The sequence below is a fragment of the Mus pahari genome, chromosome 4 (genome assembly GCF_900095145.1).
Source record: "Mus pahari chromosome 4, PAHARI_EIJ_v1.1, whole genome shotgun sequence".
In the NCBI taxonomy this organism is placed as follows: Eukaryota; Metazoa; Chordata; class Mammalia; order Rodentia; family Muridae; genus Mus; species Mus pahari.
This window is the reverse complement of record NC_034593.1, coordinates 144,492,352-144,510,618: the sequence shown is the minus strand read 5'-3', so window position 1 is coordinate 144,510,618 and position 18,267 is coordinate 144,492,352. Positions and strand designations below refer to the sequence as shown.

General features: G+C 39.3%; 1 protein-coding gene across 2 annotated transcripts; it reads right to left on the bottom strand.

The window, feature by feature from the left end:
* Positions 1 to 3,935: 3,935 nt before the first annotated feature.
* Positions 3,936 to 17,706, bottom strand: Zranb2 (zinc finger RANBP2-type containing 2). Of its 2 annotated transcripts, XM_029537556.1 has the most exons (11): positions 17,402 to 17,706; positions 15,734 to 15,786; positions 15,534 to 15,642; positions 14,462 to 14,544; positions 11,538 to 11,614; positions 11,040 to 11,174; positions 10,380 to 10,549; positions 9,023 to 9,109; positions 7,153 to 7,311; positions 6,118 to 6,192; positions 3,936 to 5,593 (listed from the first exon to the last, which is right to left on the bottom strand). In XM_029537556.1, exons 1-10 carry the CDS (start codon positions 17,455 to 17,457, stop codon positions 6,159 to 6,161), a joined length of 963 nt encoding a protein of 320 aa, XP_029393416.1. In that variant the 5' UTR covers positions 17,458 to 17,706; the 3' UTR covers positions 3,936 to 5,593; positions 6,118 to 6,158. The 2 variants fall into 2 exon arrangements, with proteins under 2 accessions (XP_029393416.1, XP_021051563.1); XM_021195904.2 differs by lacking the exon at positions 6,118 to 6,192.
* Between the last annotated feature and the right edge of the window lie 561 nt (positions 17,707 to 18,267).

Genomic DNA, 18,267 nt, shown 5'->3' with positions numbered 1-18,267 from the left:
TGGAACTCACTTTGTAGACCAGGCTGGCCTCGAACTCAGAAATCCGCCTGCCTCTGCCTCCCAAGTGCTGGGATTAAAGGCATGCACCACCACACCCGGCCAAATGATTGTATTTCTGAGGTGGGTTCTAACATATAATAAAGTACAGAAATGGTATATATAGCTCATAGTTTTGCACAAGCATGTACAATTGTCAGCCATCTAGACTGAAATACAGTTCTATTAAACAAGAGGATCTGTTTGAACTTAGTAGCTAACCACTGCCTTGATTAATCAAGGATTAACCATTATTTTAATTTCTGTTGGAGTAGCTAAAAAATGTTCTTGAATTTTTATGTATATTGATTCTTATAGTTATGTATGTTGTCAGCTCTGAACCTAGAATCACTTGTGTGTAGGGTACTTCTGAACATGCCTGTTGGGATAACTGACAGAGAAGACCTAATAATGGGTGGGACAATTTGCTGAGCCAGGAATTTTGGACTATGAGATAGGAAACTGTGTAGCAGCATGCACTGTGGCTATATGCTGATCCTCAGTGTTACCTGCTGCTTTGACTGTATATTGAACTCTTTTGAGTCAAATTAACCCATCCTTTAAAGCTATTGTGAAAGTATTTTATCACAGACAAAAGACACTCTATATCTCTAATTATGTACTTGAAATGGCATACAGACCCTTTTGCAGTGATCTTTAGTAACTTAGACCAGGTCAGCTGGTCAGTTTTCAAGTCTGTTTTTACTTAAATCAGTGTGACAAGAAATCTGTATTTCACCTTTGCAGCTCCAGTTTTTGTCTTATACTCTGAAGATAAATAGGTGCGCTAATAAAAGGCCTTTCAATCCACTGATCTTTATCATTATTCATAACTTTCAAACACACTTCAGAAGCAAACTCACTTTTTCTTTAGATTTTGTTTACTCCCCTTTCTCAGAACCTGTTTCCATGTAGTTGAACAGGCCCATAGTTTTATTAACTGGGGTCTTTCTTCATCATCTAGTGATATTGTTTGGCTTTACTGAGAATACTTTTTTCTGTTGTGCTTTGTGGCTTGGGGTATACAGTAGTTTACCTTAAAGATGAAGCAGAACACACCATAAAAGCACCTTGCAGTACTATTTCAGCCTTTCCTTTCAACAGCATGATAGTCATGCATTTTACTAGCACATAGAATCTCTACAGATGTTGTCCTATGCCATTACAACTGACAAAACGATATTTTACAGGCTTTGTTCAGAGACCTAGTGGTGGATTCTTTTAGCTCTTTAATAGTTGGCACACTACCTGTTTGCACGATACTTCTGATTTGTATTTTCATGTTGCACACATGGCTTGCCTTGGCTCACACCATTTGATAGTCTACTTTCCGTCCCATTGGAAAAGGGAGGCACATCAGGAAATCTGAAGGAGCACTTGATATAGAACCATGTAAGCAGCAAAGTGACAACTGTCAGTATGACCAAATCGAAAAATAAGTGTTTCTTAGGAAGAATTCCAAAAAGGTTTGAATATCTCCAATAAGAGGTGGGTTTTGCACTTCCAATTCCTTTACAAATAGAAGCACACTAAGTATCACTTATGAAGATAGATCATTAAGGAAAAGGACTGTTACTCTAAAAGCTGAGGTTAACATTCCTAGGATGTCATGCAGTAAGCTTCAGAGATCAAAAGGGTGCTTCTCTTTATTCTAAATCCATAGCCTTAGGCTACAGGGTGAAAAAAAAACCTTACTAACCCAGTGAGTTAGGAAGTGGCTATGTGTGGCGGTTTGAATGAAAATGGTCTTTATAGCCTCATGGAAATGGCATTATTGGAGCTGTGGCTTGTTGGAGTCACTGGGGGTGAACTCTGAGGTTTCAAAAGAGGCCCAATGTCTCTCTTCTTGATGTCTGTTGATCCATATATAGACTTCTTGGTTTCTCCAGCACCATGTGTGGCTTGTGGTGCCATGCTTGCCAACACGATAAAACAGCAAACCTCTGAACCTGTAAGCTAGTTACAATTATGGGAAGCTGAAGCAGGAGCACCACGGACCCAGGGAAGTAGTATCCTGGTTAGTTTTTCTTGTTAGCTTGATATACTGTAGAGAGTCGCCTGGTAAGAGATCATCACAACTACATAAGTGCCCAGATCTGTATTGCCTACGGTCATGTCCATGAGAGACTATCTTAATGATTGATGTGAGAGGGCCCAGACCAGAAACTCTCTCTAGTCAGGTAGACCTGGGCAGTCCAAGAAAGCTATCTGAGCATGTGATCAATGGGCAAGACTGATAGCAAACTGTATCCTTCACGACTCCTGCTAGATTTACTTGGCTGAGTTCCTAATGCTGCATGGATTAGCAAGCAATCCTGCCTGCATGTTCTTCCCTACCACCTTCAATGATGGAATGTGACCTGAATGTGTACAATTGAGTAAGGTTCCTTATTCTCTAAGTTGCTTTTGTTCAGAATGTTCATCCCAGCAACAGAGATCAATAGGGAATCATTTTTCTTCAGTAGTTTAGCTGTTAATTAGTTAATTATATGGGCAGCACTGACTGGACTCTGGGTTTAAGAGAGGACATGAAGGTGGGAGGGGCTCATGTTAGGTTACCAAGGGACTCGTGGGTGGATAAGATCAAGATTTTTGCATATATGTACGAAAACTGAATAAAAAAATTTTTAAAAATTGAAACAAAAATCAAATAACAAAAGACAAAGTCAGAAAATTATTAGTATACCAGTTCTAGTTCTAACACATGAATTCAGTGTTAATACTGGAAATGAGGAAGTTGTTTCCATATAACCTATTGCAACTTGTATAATAGCTTCTTCACCAAGTTACTATCCTAAAAAAAAAAAAAAAAAATTGAATAATTGGTTTACCAACTATATAAGTTAATTTGACTTTCTTATGAGACACAATACTGAAATCTGTCATTAGACTCTGCTCTTCTGGTTCCTGCAAACAAGTTTTTTTTGTTTGTTTTTTGTTTTGGGTTTTTTTTTTTGTTGTTGTTGTTTTTTTTGGTTTTTCGAGACAGGGTTTCTCTATGTAGCCCTGGCTGTCCTGGAACTCACTTTGTAGACCAGGCTGTCCGGGAACTCAGAAATCCACCTGCCTCTGCCTCCCCAGTGTTGGGATTAAAGGCGTGTGCCACCACGCCTGGCGGTAAACGAGTTTTTAATTGCATTGTGCTCTTAATTTTCCATGACTGTGTAGTCTGCCTAGTGAGATGGTTCAGTGGGTAAAAGTATGGCCCACTCAACAATATTAAGACTGATGACCTAGAATCATCACAAAAGAGGAGAGACTGGATTCCAACAAGTTAATCTCTAATCTCCACTTACATACTGTGGCAAGTGTACCCCAGCCCCTACACCATATAAATTTACAAGAAAAACAAAAAGGTGTTTTATACTTTCCAAAAGTCATACAACTTCCAGGTTAAGAAAGCCATGATGGCACTTTTAACACCTGGGTCAAAAAAAGGAGGCAGCAGAGCCCTCCTTATCCCCTACCAGAATCTTCAATAGTGGCCCTGAGCTCCAGGCATCAGGATAGGGACAAAGAACGACAGTAAATGCCTAATTATCTTTCTAACTGTGCCTACATGGCCTTGTATTGACAACTTGTTTTAGATTCCAGTGGAAACAAAAGAAACTTATTGTCATCATTGAATGACAAAAAGTATTAGCTCTTGAGTGATTCTAGGAGCACACTAATATTCTAACTGGCCACAGGGTTGAGGTATGTAATTTCTTGGTAGCAAGCATAAACAACTGAAAAGTACTTGGTATTCCAAGTACCCCAAGTTGTTGTCTTCTTGTTTTTTATGTTTGAAAGTCAGCACGATAAAGTGAACAGTGAAAAAAAAAAAGCTACTATGAGTTTAGAACATTCACTCAAAACTTACAACTTTCTATTTTATTTCTAATAAACAACACTTGATGGTTTACTCATGGATTTTATTTACATTTGTCTACAGTATCATTTCCTTATGAAATGAACTAGTACAGCTCAATTAAACCAAATCAAATCATAATCATTTGAACTGTTTGTAAACTCCTATTAGCTAAATTTATAATCTTGCATTTGCCTAGTACAGTTCAAGTTTTAAATACAGAAAGCACAAAAACAAACCAAGGCTAACACGTCGGATCTAGAAGATCTGGGCAACTCAGAAAGTCGACTTTCGAGAAGTCTGAGGCACAATTACAAGAGAGTAAGAGTTCGTGTGCAACCTACAGTAAATGCAGCAAGGAAAATAAGACAAAAAACACAGGAAAGCTTGTAAAAATATTACCAAAATATTTCTACGTACGATATTTTGTTTTCATCTTTAGATCAGTTGAGAAGAAAACACTTACTTTAAAATAAAAACATTTTTGTTTTATCTGTCTACTAAACATCTTAGAAGGCTTTACTTATTTAAACTGCAGCAGACAAATACTAAATGAGAAACAGGAAAAATAATCCCCTCACAAGGAGCCCCAGCACAACGGCATCCCTTATATACTTACCTTGCTTGTGCTGCTGAAGAGACTGTTAAGAGAAACCTTTTAACTTTTAAACCAGAGAACAAAATGGATCTCAAGTGACTGGATTTTAATTTGAGAAATAAAACTCCGAAAGCATTTTAAGCCATATGGTTTTCTTTTTCAGATGAGGAGAAAAATGATTTTGCTTAAATTGTGCAGAAAAAAGAATTCTTCTGTTACTTAGGTATCTACAATGTTCAAAATCAGACATCACAAGGCAAATGTTCACTTAAATTCATGTCTCTGTCAACTTGCCACTGAGAAACAGGTTTCAAAAGCTTTCTTCANTTTGCTCATTAACNTTGATTTAGCCTTTTTAAAAATCCTTTATNGATNNAGTACAATANTTGNTAACTAGATTTAAAGGATATCTGCATTTCTTAAACTTTGAGAAACATTTTGAAATACGATGTGATTAACCTTTTCCTTCTATAATTTCTACAATTCCCTTTCATTAAGAGGTGTAAAGCTGTTAAGAGACAATGNTTCTAAGGCACCCTCAGCTTGTTCCCAGTTGTCAGCTTTGCAACGTAGTTAACTGCTGGTAAGAAATTACTGGCACAGATAAGTAACATAACCAGGTTGACTACTACTCCCATTTGAACATAAATTGGTTATTCCAACTAGCTTATTAGCTTTGCCCATGTGTCTGAAGTCCAGGCAAGCCCAGGCAACCCTGTCTGTGTCAATAGAACATTTAGAAATGAAAAGGACAAGGATTTAAAGTAGGAAACAAAAGTACTCTGTTATTGCTAGGATGGTTTTAAATGAAGCAAATGGTTGNAAATAATGAACAGAGCATTTATCTGGGGAACAGTATATGGCTTAAAATGCAATTTACTTTCAGTTTCACAAATAAACACAGTTGTATTGTTTTGAAAAGCAATAAAGGCATGCACCTCTACTAGCAGATGTAGTACTTCTGACCAAATGAGACATCAACTTCCTAAAAAATATGCTTCATGCACTGTACTCAATGTTTTTTAAAGATGTAAATTTTAATACATTATTTCTTTTTTGAACTTGAACGGGAACCAGAATGTGTTGATCCGGAGGACGACCTGTGGTGCCTGTAAGACATAAGAGAGCAGCACAATCTGTAAACAGCACAAAACCAGGTGTCTGTTTCTAAGACTGCAAACACCAGAGAAGAGCAGAGCAAACACTAGGTACCTTGATGCTCCCAGGAGCACTTAAAACCTAAGATAGCTTACACACTTTTTTGATGTAAGCCCAGAATTGGTGTGATTTGAACTCAAAACTCTCTACAATTTAAGAATATAAACTTATTTCAAATATAGCCACCTCTCAATTATTCAAAGTAATGAAGGGAAAGCCTTGAAAAAAGCTCATAATCACATATATGTACAAGAAAGGCAAAGAATCCTGGTAAGGTGAGATAAAAATCAATGTACGCTGTACCACAGAGAACACACTGGGTCTCTATGGAACATAGCAAGGCTTCTGAGTGCATAGTGCATGAGAAAGTACATTCAAAGCAATTAAGTTTTGGAAGTCTAGATCACATAAGGTGACTGTACAGTTAGTTAAAGTGCTAGAGTCATGCAGCCAACATGAGTAAGTCAGTATCAACCTGGGAAAAGTGGTGGTGTTCCGTAGGGGTTGGCCCTGGGATCAGGGTTGTTTAATGTTTTCACCAATCACCTGGCTTATAGAATAGAGAACATGTGCATTAAGTTTAGATGACAACAAACTAGGGGGGGGGGGATTATATGTGGCTAAGATAAAAACTTGCAGAAGTAGCAGAATGGCAACATAATGAATTTAACTCAAGTACAGAGTAATTTTCATATGAAGAAACAATGCACAGAAGGAAGACTGGGTACCATTTTGAACTTGGATTGTGGAGGACATGTAATTCTGAGTGGGAGTAACATGACCCCACCCTCTACACCCAGCCATCACCAGACTCTAATGAGCCTTCCTTTCTTTCACAAGCTTAGAGAATATGAAAAATTTGCCAAGACTACAAATGAAGCCACAAATCATTATTATGACATTGAAAGCCAAGAGAAAATTAGTGAAATCAAGTAATCAAGTCTGTAGCAGAAAAGGCTGACACATGACAAGTGCACTCTAGATACAGGGACTCAGAGAAGGTCCTTTTCAAAAGAGGAAAAATCTGGACTGCAAGATGAAAAAAGTATTAACTCCAAGGGCATGTAAAGGGTATAAAAGTCATGTGCTACAGAAATGCACTTGTAAAACTTACACATATCTAAAGGAGGACAGATCCCCATGATTTTTCAAGTTCATCCTGACTAGGTACCCTAGGATCCCTACCACCTCTAACATTTAGTGTTAAAAAACAAACATATGTAAACTATTTCAACATATAGCTTTTGGGTTTAGATCTTTAAAAAACACAAAAATAACCGAGAGTTGGCTATAATATACATGGAAATAAAATTTGAACAATAAAATGATTAGAGAATAGTCTGTCCTGTAATTTTTTCTAATAAGCAAGCTAAACAAAGTAATCTGAATTTTGAAGTTTAAAGATAAAAAATTTAAAGAACAAAGGAGAAAGAAATCTAACCCTTGCCTACAAAATCCACCTATGAAATACACATAAGAACACCCATTCTTATTCTACAGAAACCCAAACCTTTCGGGTGACCGTGATCTCGTTCGTCTTTTTTTGCGAACAGCTGGTGAAGAAGGTCTAGAGCGACTCCTCTTCCTGTCTCTTTCAGGAGATGATGAAGAACTCGAGTAAGATCTTTTTCTTGGGGAAGAAGAGCCCCTGTGGGACCTGGAGCTGGATCTTCATTGATTGAGAGACAAAGCAGACGATTCATTAAAGGCAGAAGTGAAGACTGTCCAGTTCCCAAAAGCAAACAGGATTGTGACTATGAGGACTTTGAGGGAATACTTACTGCTTACTCAGCAGAAGACTTCTGGGTCAACCATCAACATGTTCTATTTATACACAATCATTTCATCTTTAAAACATTCTAAATATTTACCCTTGGTAATTAAGAAGTAGTTTACTAAACGAGACAGAATATTTTTATAGTTGCTTATAGTGTTCCAATTTAAAGTATACAAACAGTGAAATCAATTCTGTGGTGACTTTATAGTCAGAAAACAGATCCTCCCATTTGTCGGGAAAGTTCATTTTATATAAAGCTTGCTGAAGACAATGAACTTAACTTCTTACAGGTAAGGTGCTACAGATACCCGAGGGACATGGCCAAGAATACTTGGGCTGTCAAGTAGTCAATGAAAATGGCAACTTTACAATGTGACTTGTACTGAGAACTGTGCTGTGAAGTATGAAGTAGTAACACTTATGTGTTCTAGGTGGAAGTAAATGTGTAATTTAAAGAGCAAATTTATCTCCATTTACATATTTTTTAGTTGAAGGAATTTAGCTCAAACTTCCCAAAAAATTCACCTTAGGGCTTAAAATAAAATGAGAAAGCCCAAAAGGAGAATTCTTTGGAAAGTTGTAAGCAATTAAATGTTTGGGAAGGATATGAAGGCTGTTCTGTAAATCTCAGTCCTACAGTTCCCAGAGGGCCACACCAAGACGCCACAGTCTGAAGTGAGCACCGATAGTTAATGCACATGAGAAACCTTTGCTCTACTCAGCACCGGTAAGTAGAGCACTGGTCAGTGCACTATTACTCCTCTCCTCAGGGGGACTCAATGGTAGCTGCCTTCAAATGTTAGAATGGGCTCAATTAAGTGGGTCTTTCTACAGAAGAGTTGTTAGGAAATGTCAATGTAAATCCCACAAGTGAGATTTTAGAGGCTTTCGTGTAAATACTGTATGTCTGCAGGATACAACAATACAGTGACTAAACATAAAGGCAGCATATTGAGCAAGTACAGAAGTTTTTCAAGAAACCAAAAACCTAATGCTTCTATTGCTTTTTTTTTAACCAATCATTTTCCTTTGAAATGTTCACAGCATGGCTTATATACACCATTCTTAAGCCAACATCCTACATGACTTGGTTTTAAGAGGGGTGTTTGTTACACAGGTAATTTATAATATTCTTTAATGTCAGGGAGATGTAGTAAACACATAGAGCACTCACTAGAAACTGAGAAAAAACCAGGCAAAGCTATTGTAAACATTTGCCTGAAACATAAAATGTTTTGAAGATGTATGATGGAATGGTTGGTCTTTCTCTCGGAAACAAGTCCCTTGTATGTCAAACTTAAGTGAACTGTAAACATAATCTTAATATACTAGGTGTATGGTGGAGTAACTTGCCTTCACCTTCCTACATTACACATCTTAGCTATATATGCAAACCCCACCCCCCTTTAATCAGCCGTGGAAATGTCTTGGCACACTGTGCAGTGGAAACATTTTGTGGTGACATTAAGCTGAGGTAGGTGCATTAGATTCCCAGTGCTACAATAGAATTGACAAACAGAAGCAGAGTAATGAGAGAAGCAGCGGAGCCGTCTGAAGCCTGTGAGCACTCTCCTCTGCTCTACAGAGGTGCTACCTCATTCACCTTGATTTCGAACCACGGGATCTGGAATGTTCTCTGGAACCGGAGTGAGACCTGGACTGCGAGCTGGAAGAGCTTCTTGAACGGGACCTGGAACAACATGGAAGCATTTTTTTCCCCTAGGACCACATATTTGAAGTTTGTGATATGAACACTGAAAGAAAGACATATATTAAGAGTGCATTTTTTCACATAAAAAGATGTCTATGCAAGAGATGCATTTTCCAAGCAAAAATACTTAAAACAAAACTTCTTACTGTAATAAAGAGTAAGTTTACAAAAAAAAAAACAAAACAAAACAAAAAAAAAAAACAAAAAACTTGGCCCCATTAAACTACCAAAAGGGAAGTAACAAGCACCACAGCTCACTACAGATGTTACGTTTACATTTAAATTCTCCAGTGCTCTTTTCATTTTCATTTGAAAACCTATTTCCAGTGTCTAGTAGACAGAAAACCCTAACTGCTGCATCACATTTTGATGTCTAGCCTTCATTTGTAGAGAATTAAAGATTCAACAACCCAGTGTTCTACATTAATTACATCACTAACAGACTATAGAGACAAGGGAAATATAGCCCTCACACTCTGAAAACCATAAATGACATCCCTGACACCACTTTTAGCTTGTTCTCCAGAGACTATCACAGTTACCTCAGAGTCAACTTTTCTTTTTTGGGGGGTGGGGGGAGACTAGGAATTGAGCCTAGGGCCCCATATATGCTAGACAAGGATCTATCACTGAGGTATATTTCTCCAGCCCTCAAAATTAGCATTTTAGGCTTTATAGTACAAAAAGTAGCTATTAAGTAGCTGACAACATATTTTATTCTTAAATATCATTAAAAATTGGCCATTAATGAATGTTGCGCCATAGAAAATCATTGTTTAGTTTTAATTATAATATCAAATGCATGTTTTAAATATTCTGGACTCTCTGGAAGCAATTAGCATCAGGGCTAGATTTATTCTCTATTCAGAAGATTGACACCAAAATAAATTATCAAAAATTGTGTGCCATTAATGCTCAGAAAAACCTAAAAACCAAAGATACCAAAATAAATGTCCATTTTACTTGATACTACCAAAACACATACTATCTACTTAGATATACATTGCTTACTTACACAGTGCTTCTCAACTTACGGTGCTCTAGTCAAAGCCAAAAGGGTGACACATAACAGGCAACTTCTAAGGTTTGAACTTCTAAAAATACAGGGTAGTATTTGCAGGATACAAAGATAGTGTAGCTAAGGTGACTTCATTGAAATATTTAAAATAAAAGGCTTATTTAAGTTAAGTAGTAAAAAGTTAGATACTGACATTTTGACTGGTGTTACCCTTGGCCTGCACCCGTTTACCTGGACCTGGACCTTGAACTTGAGGGGGAGGATGAGCGTGATGAAGACCTTGAGTGGGACGATCGCGACTTTGAGCGGCTCCGCCTATTGCTTTTCTTTTTGTTACTATCTTCTTCTTCACTGGCATCAAGATTATATTTTGAGAGATCAGCATCATCTTCATCCTCGTCCTAATAAAATTCCGATTCCATTTAGACACCTATATATTAATACTATCCACCCAAAGGATAAACATTTATCATACTAAGCATTTTCAGATAGGTCTGTTACCAAATATTTTAATGCAAGCTTATTTTCAATTCAGGAGTTCATTCACTAAAATCATCTGATAGAAAAGACTGTATAGACAGTCCAGACAGGCTCCTCGAAGCCACCCCACTGATTCGCACAACATACACCAAACTGTTGGCAATTTTCAGTTCTATCAGGAGTCCTTGGTCCACCACTATCACCACCAGCCTTAGTTTAGAATACTGTTTCTGTTCTCTGAATTACAATAACCATTTTCTTGGTTCTGTGCACCTAACACCATATCCCTCTGAAGAACAAGGACCTGGCTCCTCCAGGAGGTATGTATGCCAACAATAGTCCAAGTGTCAAAAGCATCTTTTGCTTCAGTTCCAGTAAATAAAGGTGAGGGGAGAGGACAGGGACTATTACCTCATCTAGCTTATATTTAGATAGATCTTCATCCTCATCCTCTTCTTCTCCCTCTGATTCTTTATCTTCAACTTCCTTTAATATAGATGCAGGACCAACTGCTTTTCCCCTGTATTTTTTCTTTTTACGTCCAAACTAGAGAAATAAAAAGACAAAACAAAACAAAACAAAAATATTTACACAGGCTGAACACACACAAAAATATTTTATTTTCACAACCTATTTGTACCCTTGTGGAAAAGCAGATAGGGAAATGTGAGCCTGTAATATCTGCACTTGCATGTAGAGATGGAGGATTTTCCCATTGGTCCGTCAGTCCAGCCAATGGTTGAGTTATAGGTTCAATGAGAACTATCACCCAACATCCTCTACAGATGCACACAAGGGCACATGCACCCCCTCCACTGTATGTGCATACATCCATGCACATACAGCTTTTCTGAACTCCAGGTATTAACATTTCTCTACTTAAAATATACATATCTACTGAGAGCTTACCTCATCATATTCCCCATCAGATTCTTCTCTTTCTATGTATTCAACATTCTCTCTTTCATTAAAACCACCTCCATATCCTTTAAAAAGAGAGTATAAATTGCTGTAACAACTCAAATGTCAAAATTATGCTCACTTTCCCCAGCTAATATAAAATGAAAATCTAATAAATGGTGGTCATTTACATAACTAATTACCAGTCTTTTACAAGTGAAAATCTATGATAGAAAACAAGTAAGATCTACTTTAGTTGTAAAGCATAGCAGTACCTACAGATGTTTACAACTGAAAAATTTCTCATGGCAGGTCATTCATGAAATATATATATAAAACATCTTTTTCTGCTATGACAAAGTTTTAAAAGGCATTTCCTCCCCATTATAATTCTTCTAGATTTGACCTATTAACTGAGCACAATGGGCTAACCTTGTATTCATTAGGTAGGTAACAGAGACTTTGAAGGTAGGGTTAAGATGAACAAAGTGCCAGGAAGCATACAACTGAGGGGCAAATCCTGATGTGGACAGTACTAATCACAAGATACAGATCTCTTCAAGAAGCTAGGTTTTAGGAGGAAACCACAAATTCAGTTATAATGTAATGAATCTGACAGCTACATGACAATGTAAGTAGCTATATATGTAGTTCAAAGAAATCTGATATTGTTCCTTAAGACTTTGGCTTTAGAAGAAAATATACAGAAAACAAAGGAAAGAAGGTCCTTGAAGAGTCCAAATACCCAGTGTTAAGATGGATACAGAATAATATAGGGAGACAAATAGCACTGAGAGGAAGGAGGAGACAAAACTGGGTAGCACTTGCAGAAGGCAAAGCTGCTCTCAAGCAAGTCCAAGAGTTGAACCTTTCATAGTTCTTTGACAATATGATGCTCTTACAAGAAGTACTATACACTTAAGTCACAGGACATGGAACAATCAAGCTGGTACTGATCTGAAAGCTTTATCCTTACTGGCTGATCTCATAGTGCTAGAAGGTTCTACCAAGGGAAGAAAGGTAATCAACAGTCTTCACTCAGTTGCAAACCCTACCTTTCCAGAGAAGTCCACTGGTGTTACAGTAGCACCATGTTATGGAAATAACCAAATTCTGATTAGATTTAAAGACAGACTCAAGTTAGTACCTGTACTGGTTAGTTTTGTGTCAACTTGACACAGCTGGAGTTATCACANAGAAAGGAGCTTTAGTTGGGGAAATGCCTCCATGAGATCCAGCTGTGGGGCATTTTCTCAATTAGTGATCAAGGGGGAGAGGCCCCTTGTGGGTGGGACCATCTCTGGGCTGGTAGTCTTGGATTCTATAAGAAAGCAGGCTGAGCAAGCCAGGGGAAGCAAGCTAGTAAAGAACATCCCTCCATGGCTTCTGCATCAGCTCCTGCTCCCTGACCCGCTTGAGTTCCAGTCCCGCATCCTTTGGTGATCAACAGCAGTATGGAAATGTAAGCCAAATAAACCCTTTCCTCCCCAACTTGCTTCTTGGTCATGATGTTTGTGCAGGAATAGAAACCCTGACTAAGACAGTACCATTAATAGGGGAAAAAAAAAAGTCCATGGCAGGTAGGTCACAGGCCCTGTGGGAGCTGATACAATGCTATCGGTAAACAGACACAGTTAAGGGACACATGCACCTGTATTCTTATCTTTATATCCATAGACCAGTGCTCTCTTAACCATCACCAGAGAAGCTTCTTTTCCCAGAAGTTGGAGATCAATACAGAAGCCAACAGACAGGCAATGTGCCACCACTGTGTGGAGTGCTTAGCTCTGAATGGCACATCTACACCATATCCTTTCCTCTAAGGCTGGGGATCATCAAAAGGGCATGGAAAGATTTTAAAAGCTGGTGGGTGGGGGTGGGGGTGGGGGTTGGGGTAAGGTACAGGTAGTAAAATGATTATTAGCTGGACCACAGTAAGCATATGAACTTAAGAGTGGCTATGACTATGTGAGCAAAGACATTCTAACAAGATCAAGCCACCAAAGTTCCAGCATAAACTGGGGAGGGTATATGAAGTCCCATTCAAGCTGGGATATTATTGACAATTGAAGGCTATCAGGAGTCAAATGTAAGCTTCATGCCCATGAAAATTACCTATGTTCTAGTAGACAGATGGTCCTATACCTACACACCTAGAGCCAGCACTAACTGTACTCAGTGGTTTATAAAGGAAGAGGGGTGGGGAAGAGCACGGGGTGGGGGTATAGATATTGGGAACATGAGGTCGAGGAGGGAACATGTAGTGGGGTTAGGAGAGAAACTGGAGGTGAGGGAATGTCTATCTTATGAATTTGAACAAAACACACATGCACGTATAAAATTCTTAAAACAGTAAAAAGAAAATGTAAACAAAAGTCCCAACAACAAAAAAGAATTTAGTTTTATGCTTTGTAATTTGTAACTTTAAAGTTTCTCCGATATCTAAAATGTGGCTAATATTAAGAATTATTTTTTAAGCTTTTTAGGATGTCTTTAAAATGTCCTTTACCTTTCTGTCACACTAGGATATATACTATTGCTGTATCATTACTACCTACAATGCACCCACCAAGCAGGAGGTAGAAAAGCATTTATGGAAGTATCCTAGAACCCTAAATGCTAGTGTAAGGCTGCCTAACACTACTTCATAAACTATTACATAAACTTTTTTTTGAGTGCTAAGAGGAAAAAAGCCCCAGTAAATAGGGTGTGGTGGAAGATGCTTATAATACCAGCATACGGATGAGGCAGAAGCTCAGAGATGAAAGCTATCCTTTGTTATATATCGCGTCTGAGGCCATTCAGGACTCAAACAGAACACGAACACACACACACACACACACACACACACACACACACACACAAACACACACACCAAGTAAACAGATTCCCTTTCTTCCTATGCTCTCTTGAGAAAGTAGTATATTTCTTACCTGTTCTTTCTTCTAATTTAGCATACTTTGGAGTATTACACATGTTGCATTCTGATCTTCTAGCCCAATTCACATTACTGCAACTACAATTATAAAACAAAACCAAAAAACATTAAACTAGAAGGCCCCTAAATACTGAAAAAATATTATTAAAACATTATGGTGAAATAATTAATACAAAGCAATCTTCATTAAGGAATAATAGAAATGAAATTAAAAATTATACTGAGAAATGACATAACTAAAAATTCTGCTACTGAGGGGAAAAAGCAGTGCTTTAATCAAAGGTTCCATTTCCTATCATCTCTGAATCTACCTTAAAGAGTGTGGTCTCACCTTTCACAAATATGTTTGCTATTCTTAGTGCCCTCTAAGAAATCCTTTGCAGTTCACTAAATCCTGTGATTTAGTTTGTAAGACAACTTCCCTGTATAGGTTCAAGGTCTGTCTATAGCACCAGGACTTTATGTAAGATGCTTTTCTGCTCCAGTGCTTTTTCATGTATGTAGGATTTATTTACATAGCACAAAATGTGGAGATTGAGAAAATCAATACAAAATGAAATCTAAACCTGAAAGAAAAAAGTATTCTATTTTTTTAAAGCTGTCATGTGGCTGCTGGGAATTAACTTGGATCCTCTGGAAGATCATTCAGTACTCTTAAGCGCTGAACCATCTCTCCAGCCTAAAGGCAACAATAATAATTAAAAAAAAAAAAATCTAACAAGAAGCAATTTTTATGGAAGGCAACTTAAGATTTTTCATATTATAAAAGAGACAAAAAGTAGAAACAAAATAAAACAAGAACCCCAAATCATGCAATTATTTATTCAGGAACAAGAGTAGACCACAGGGTCTTCAATGTCCCCCATCCCTTTGGTTATCAGCTAGCTCATTAAACACTACCACAGCAACAATTGGTAACACCCCTGAAAGATACCACATAAAATTTCCCTTCCACTATAGATAAAGACCAATAAATGTTTGGATCAAAATGGCATAATATCTTGTCACATAATTAGCAAGAGTTCATCATGTTGTTGCAGTAACAGACAGTAATCTGAAGCACATACGTTTTGCATTGCCAATCATTGGCACTAAATAAGCCCCGGCTCTTCTCTGCCAGTGTCTTTCCTATTTCTGTTCCTCCAGCTTTCATCATCTTGGCCTCAGTTGTCTTTTCTGCAAACAGACAAGAACTTGATATAAATCTTGGGAAATAAAGAAATGATCTGCATATACAGTATTAAGAGAGGTATCTGTTAGCACTCACCTCGACCACATCTGTTACAGCTGGTTCTCCTAGCAAAGTTTACATTGCCACACCTTAAAAATAAAACAAGAAGCACTTAAAGTAGTAATTTCTAGATCTTCAGACTGGTATATATCATCAGTTACATAAAAGTCTCTTGTTCCAAAGTGTCACCAGACTCTTCTATAACAATTAGACAAGATACCAGAGAGATTAAAAAAAAAAAAAAAAAAAAGAATATCAACTCTCAGTACAAGGAATAAATGTGATGAGTTTTAGAAGCATAAAATTCAAGCTGGGTGGTAGTGGCACAAGCCTTTTATCACAGCACTTGGAAGCCAGAGGCAGGCAGATCTCTGTGAGTTCCAGAACAACTCTGGCTACACAGATAGAGAAACTCTATCTAAAAGAAAGAAAGAAAAAAAAAAAAAAATCACAAAATCCTATGGATGGATCCACCAGCAAACAGTTACAGAAGGACTCCAGAGAATTGATGAAATGTTCTTTGAGAGGTAGGAAGAGCGATGATAAGGAAAAGACTGGTATATTAACTAAAAACAGAATAGTAAAGAAATTTGAGTATTACAGTATTTATCAAATATTTAAGTTTTCATACACTTGCACTACTTCAGTATTTGTTAAAGCATGTTAGATATTCGAATTTAAAGCTTAAATAAGTAACGAAAAAGAATCCACCACACTATTAAAAAACAGTGAATGAGATAAACAAGTGAAAGGAAGTGTAACACTAAACTGAACGACTCCAGACAACTTTAAGGTCCCTTTTCTGTTAAAAAAAAATACACACGCTCCAAGTAACACTGAAAATATATTCTGAAAACTGTCTCCTTGATTTATATATTCAGTAGGAATAACATTTAATTTCTGCCGAGTTTAGGTGTACAGTACTTTGAAGGAAGAGTCCTCCCAAAATATATATGGGTGCTTTCAGTAAGAACAGAAGAGCACATTTCCCTATGAGTCACATAGAAAGTAGAGGCTGGTGTCTTAATCTCTGAAGGGTTCCAAAGTGTCACACAGTTCCTGCAGTGACACAGTCCAAGAGGATCTCGGTTCTAGTCTGCTGACTTGGTACGCTTAGCCTGTTATCAGTCTGATACCAACCAAGTGAATCTGAGTGACATCATCATTTCCTTACTCTCCACACGGTGTTAACTGTAATCGAGCAATTTATTTTCTACCAAAGGTACTTCAGGCTAGACGCTCTGCAGCACACAGAACAGTAAACCCAGGTTTCCTTCAGCTCTGACTCTGGCTTTCCAAGAACACGAGCTGGTACATCATCACTTCTTAGGGACACCTATCCAGTACGATCTCTGTGGCCATAAGCCGAGCACACCGGCTTCCCGGCCACGTACGCGCCCAGGCCTCCTGCCGGGAGGCAGGAGGGTGAGAAAAGCCAAGTCACCGGGGACGGATCGCAGGCCCGAAAGCACGGCGGCCGCAGGGAGGGAGCGAGCGAGCGACGGCGAGCGGCCCCGGCAGAGCTCCGAACAGGGCCACTGAACCGTGAGCTCAGCTCCGCGCGGGGTCACGTGCGGGCCGCCCGCGACCGCTCAAGGCCGGCGGCGACCGCCCCGCCGTCCCCACAAAGGCCGCGGCCCCGTCGCCGCCCTCCCAGGGGGCCTCCCGGCCACCCCAGGCCCCACGGCATCCCGCCACGCTCACTTCTTGTCAGGGCAGATCCAGTCCCCGTCACTGACTCGGAAATTCTTGGTCGACATCTTGGACGCCAGCAGCAGTGCCGCCCGCAGCGACGTCCCCACCGGAGCCGCGGGGGCCTCGCGCCGGGCTGTCCTCGCCCCGCCGGACCCGCCCTTCCCTGGGGTGGGGAAGAACGCACACCGCCGGACCGCGAGCCTGGAGCAGCGGGGCGGAGACGACGCCCGAGAGCCAGCAGCACGTCCTGAGGCTCTGCCTCGGTTCCGCCTTACCGAGCTCCCGAGCAGGCGTCGTGAGGACAGCCCGGCCCGGCGGCCATCGCAGCAGAGCTCTCCACAGGCCGAAGGACCCTAGAGAAAGGCACTTCCGCTTCCGGGGCGGGGCTAGGGCGCAGAGGCGGAAGTGACTCGGCGCGGCTCGGAAGCCCACGGGCTTGCGCGTTGCCTAGGGTTCACTGGGGCGAGCAGTAAGGTGGGCGGTTCGAGTCTTTGGAGAAGATATTTTATTTTTATTTTTGGACAGAGTCTGAGGGTTAGACCAGGTTGCCCCGGACTCTTCTGTTTCATACATACCACTTGGAACCTCTGTCAGGCACCACTTGGAACCTCTGTCAGGCTTCTGTAGGCCACGTCAAAAACGCTAGGCTTTTTCCTGTGAGAACATAGGGTCCTCACTTTTAGCTCCAGCTGGCTTGTGTAGTCAGGCTGCTTATTATTTGGATGGAAAAGTCGTATTAATAAAGGGAGAAAACTTTCTTTCTTGGGCTGTTGCTTAAAAACTTAGCTTTTAAAATATTTAATATGTGTAAGAGATACGCCCTGTATACAGAGGAGCCATCCACAGGTTTTAGAAATACCCCGTATTGATACAAT

Coding starts and splice junctions, on each gene's coding strand:
- Zranb2 (XM_021195904.2), bottom strand. CDS start 17,457: ATGTCGACCAAGAATTTCCGAGTCAGTGACGGGGACTGGATCTGCCCT. Junction 15,787..17,401: donor TGGATCTGCCCTGACAAGAA/GTGAGCGTGGCG, acceptor TTTATTTTTAAG/GTGTGGCAATGTAAACTTTG. Junction 11,175..11,537: donor CTGATGGGGAATATGATGAG/GTAAGCTCTCAG, acceptor TTATTTCTCTAG/TTTGGACGTAAAAAGAAAAA.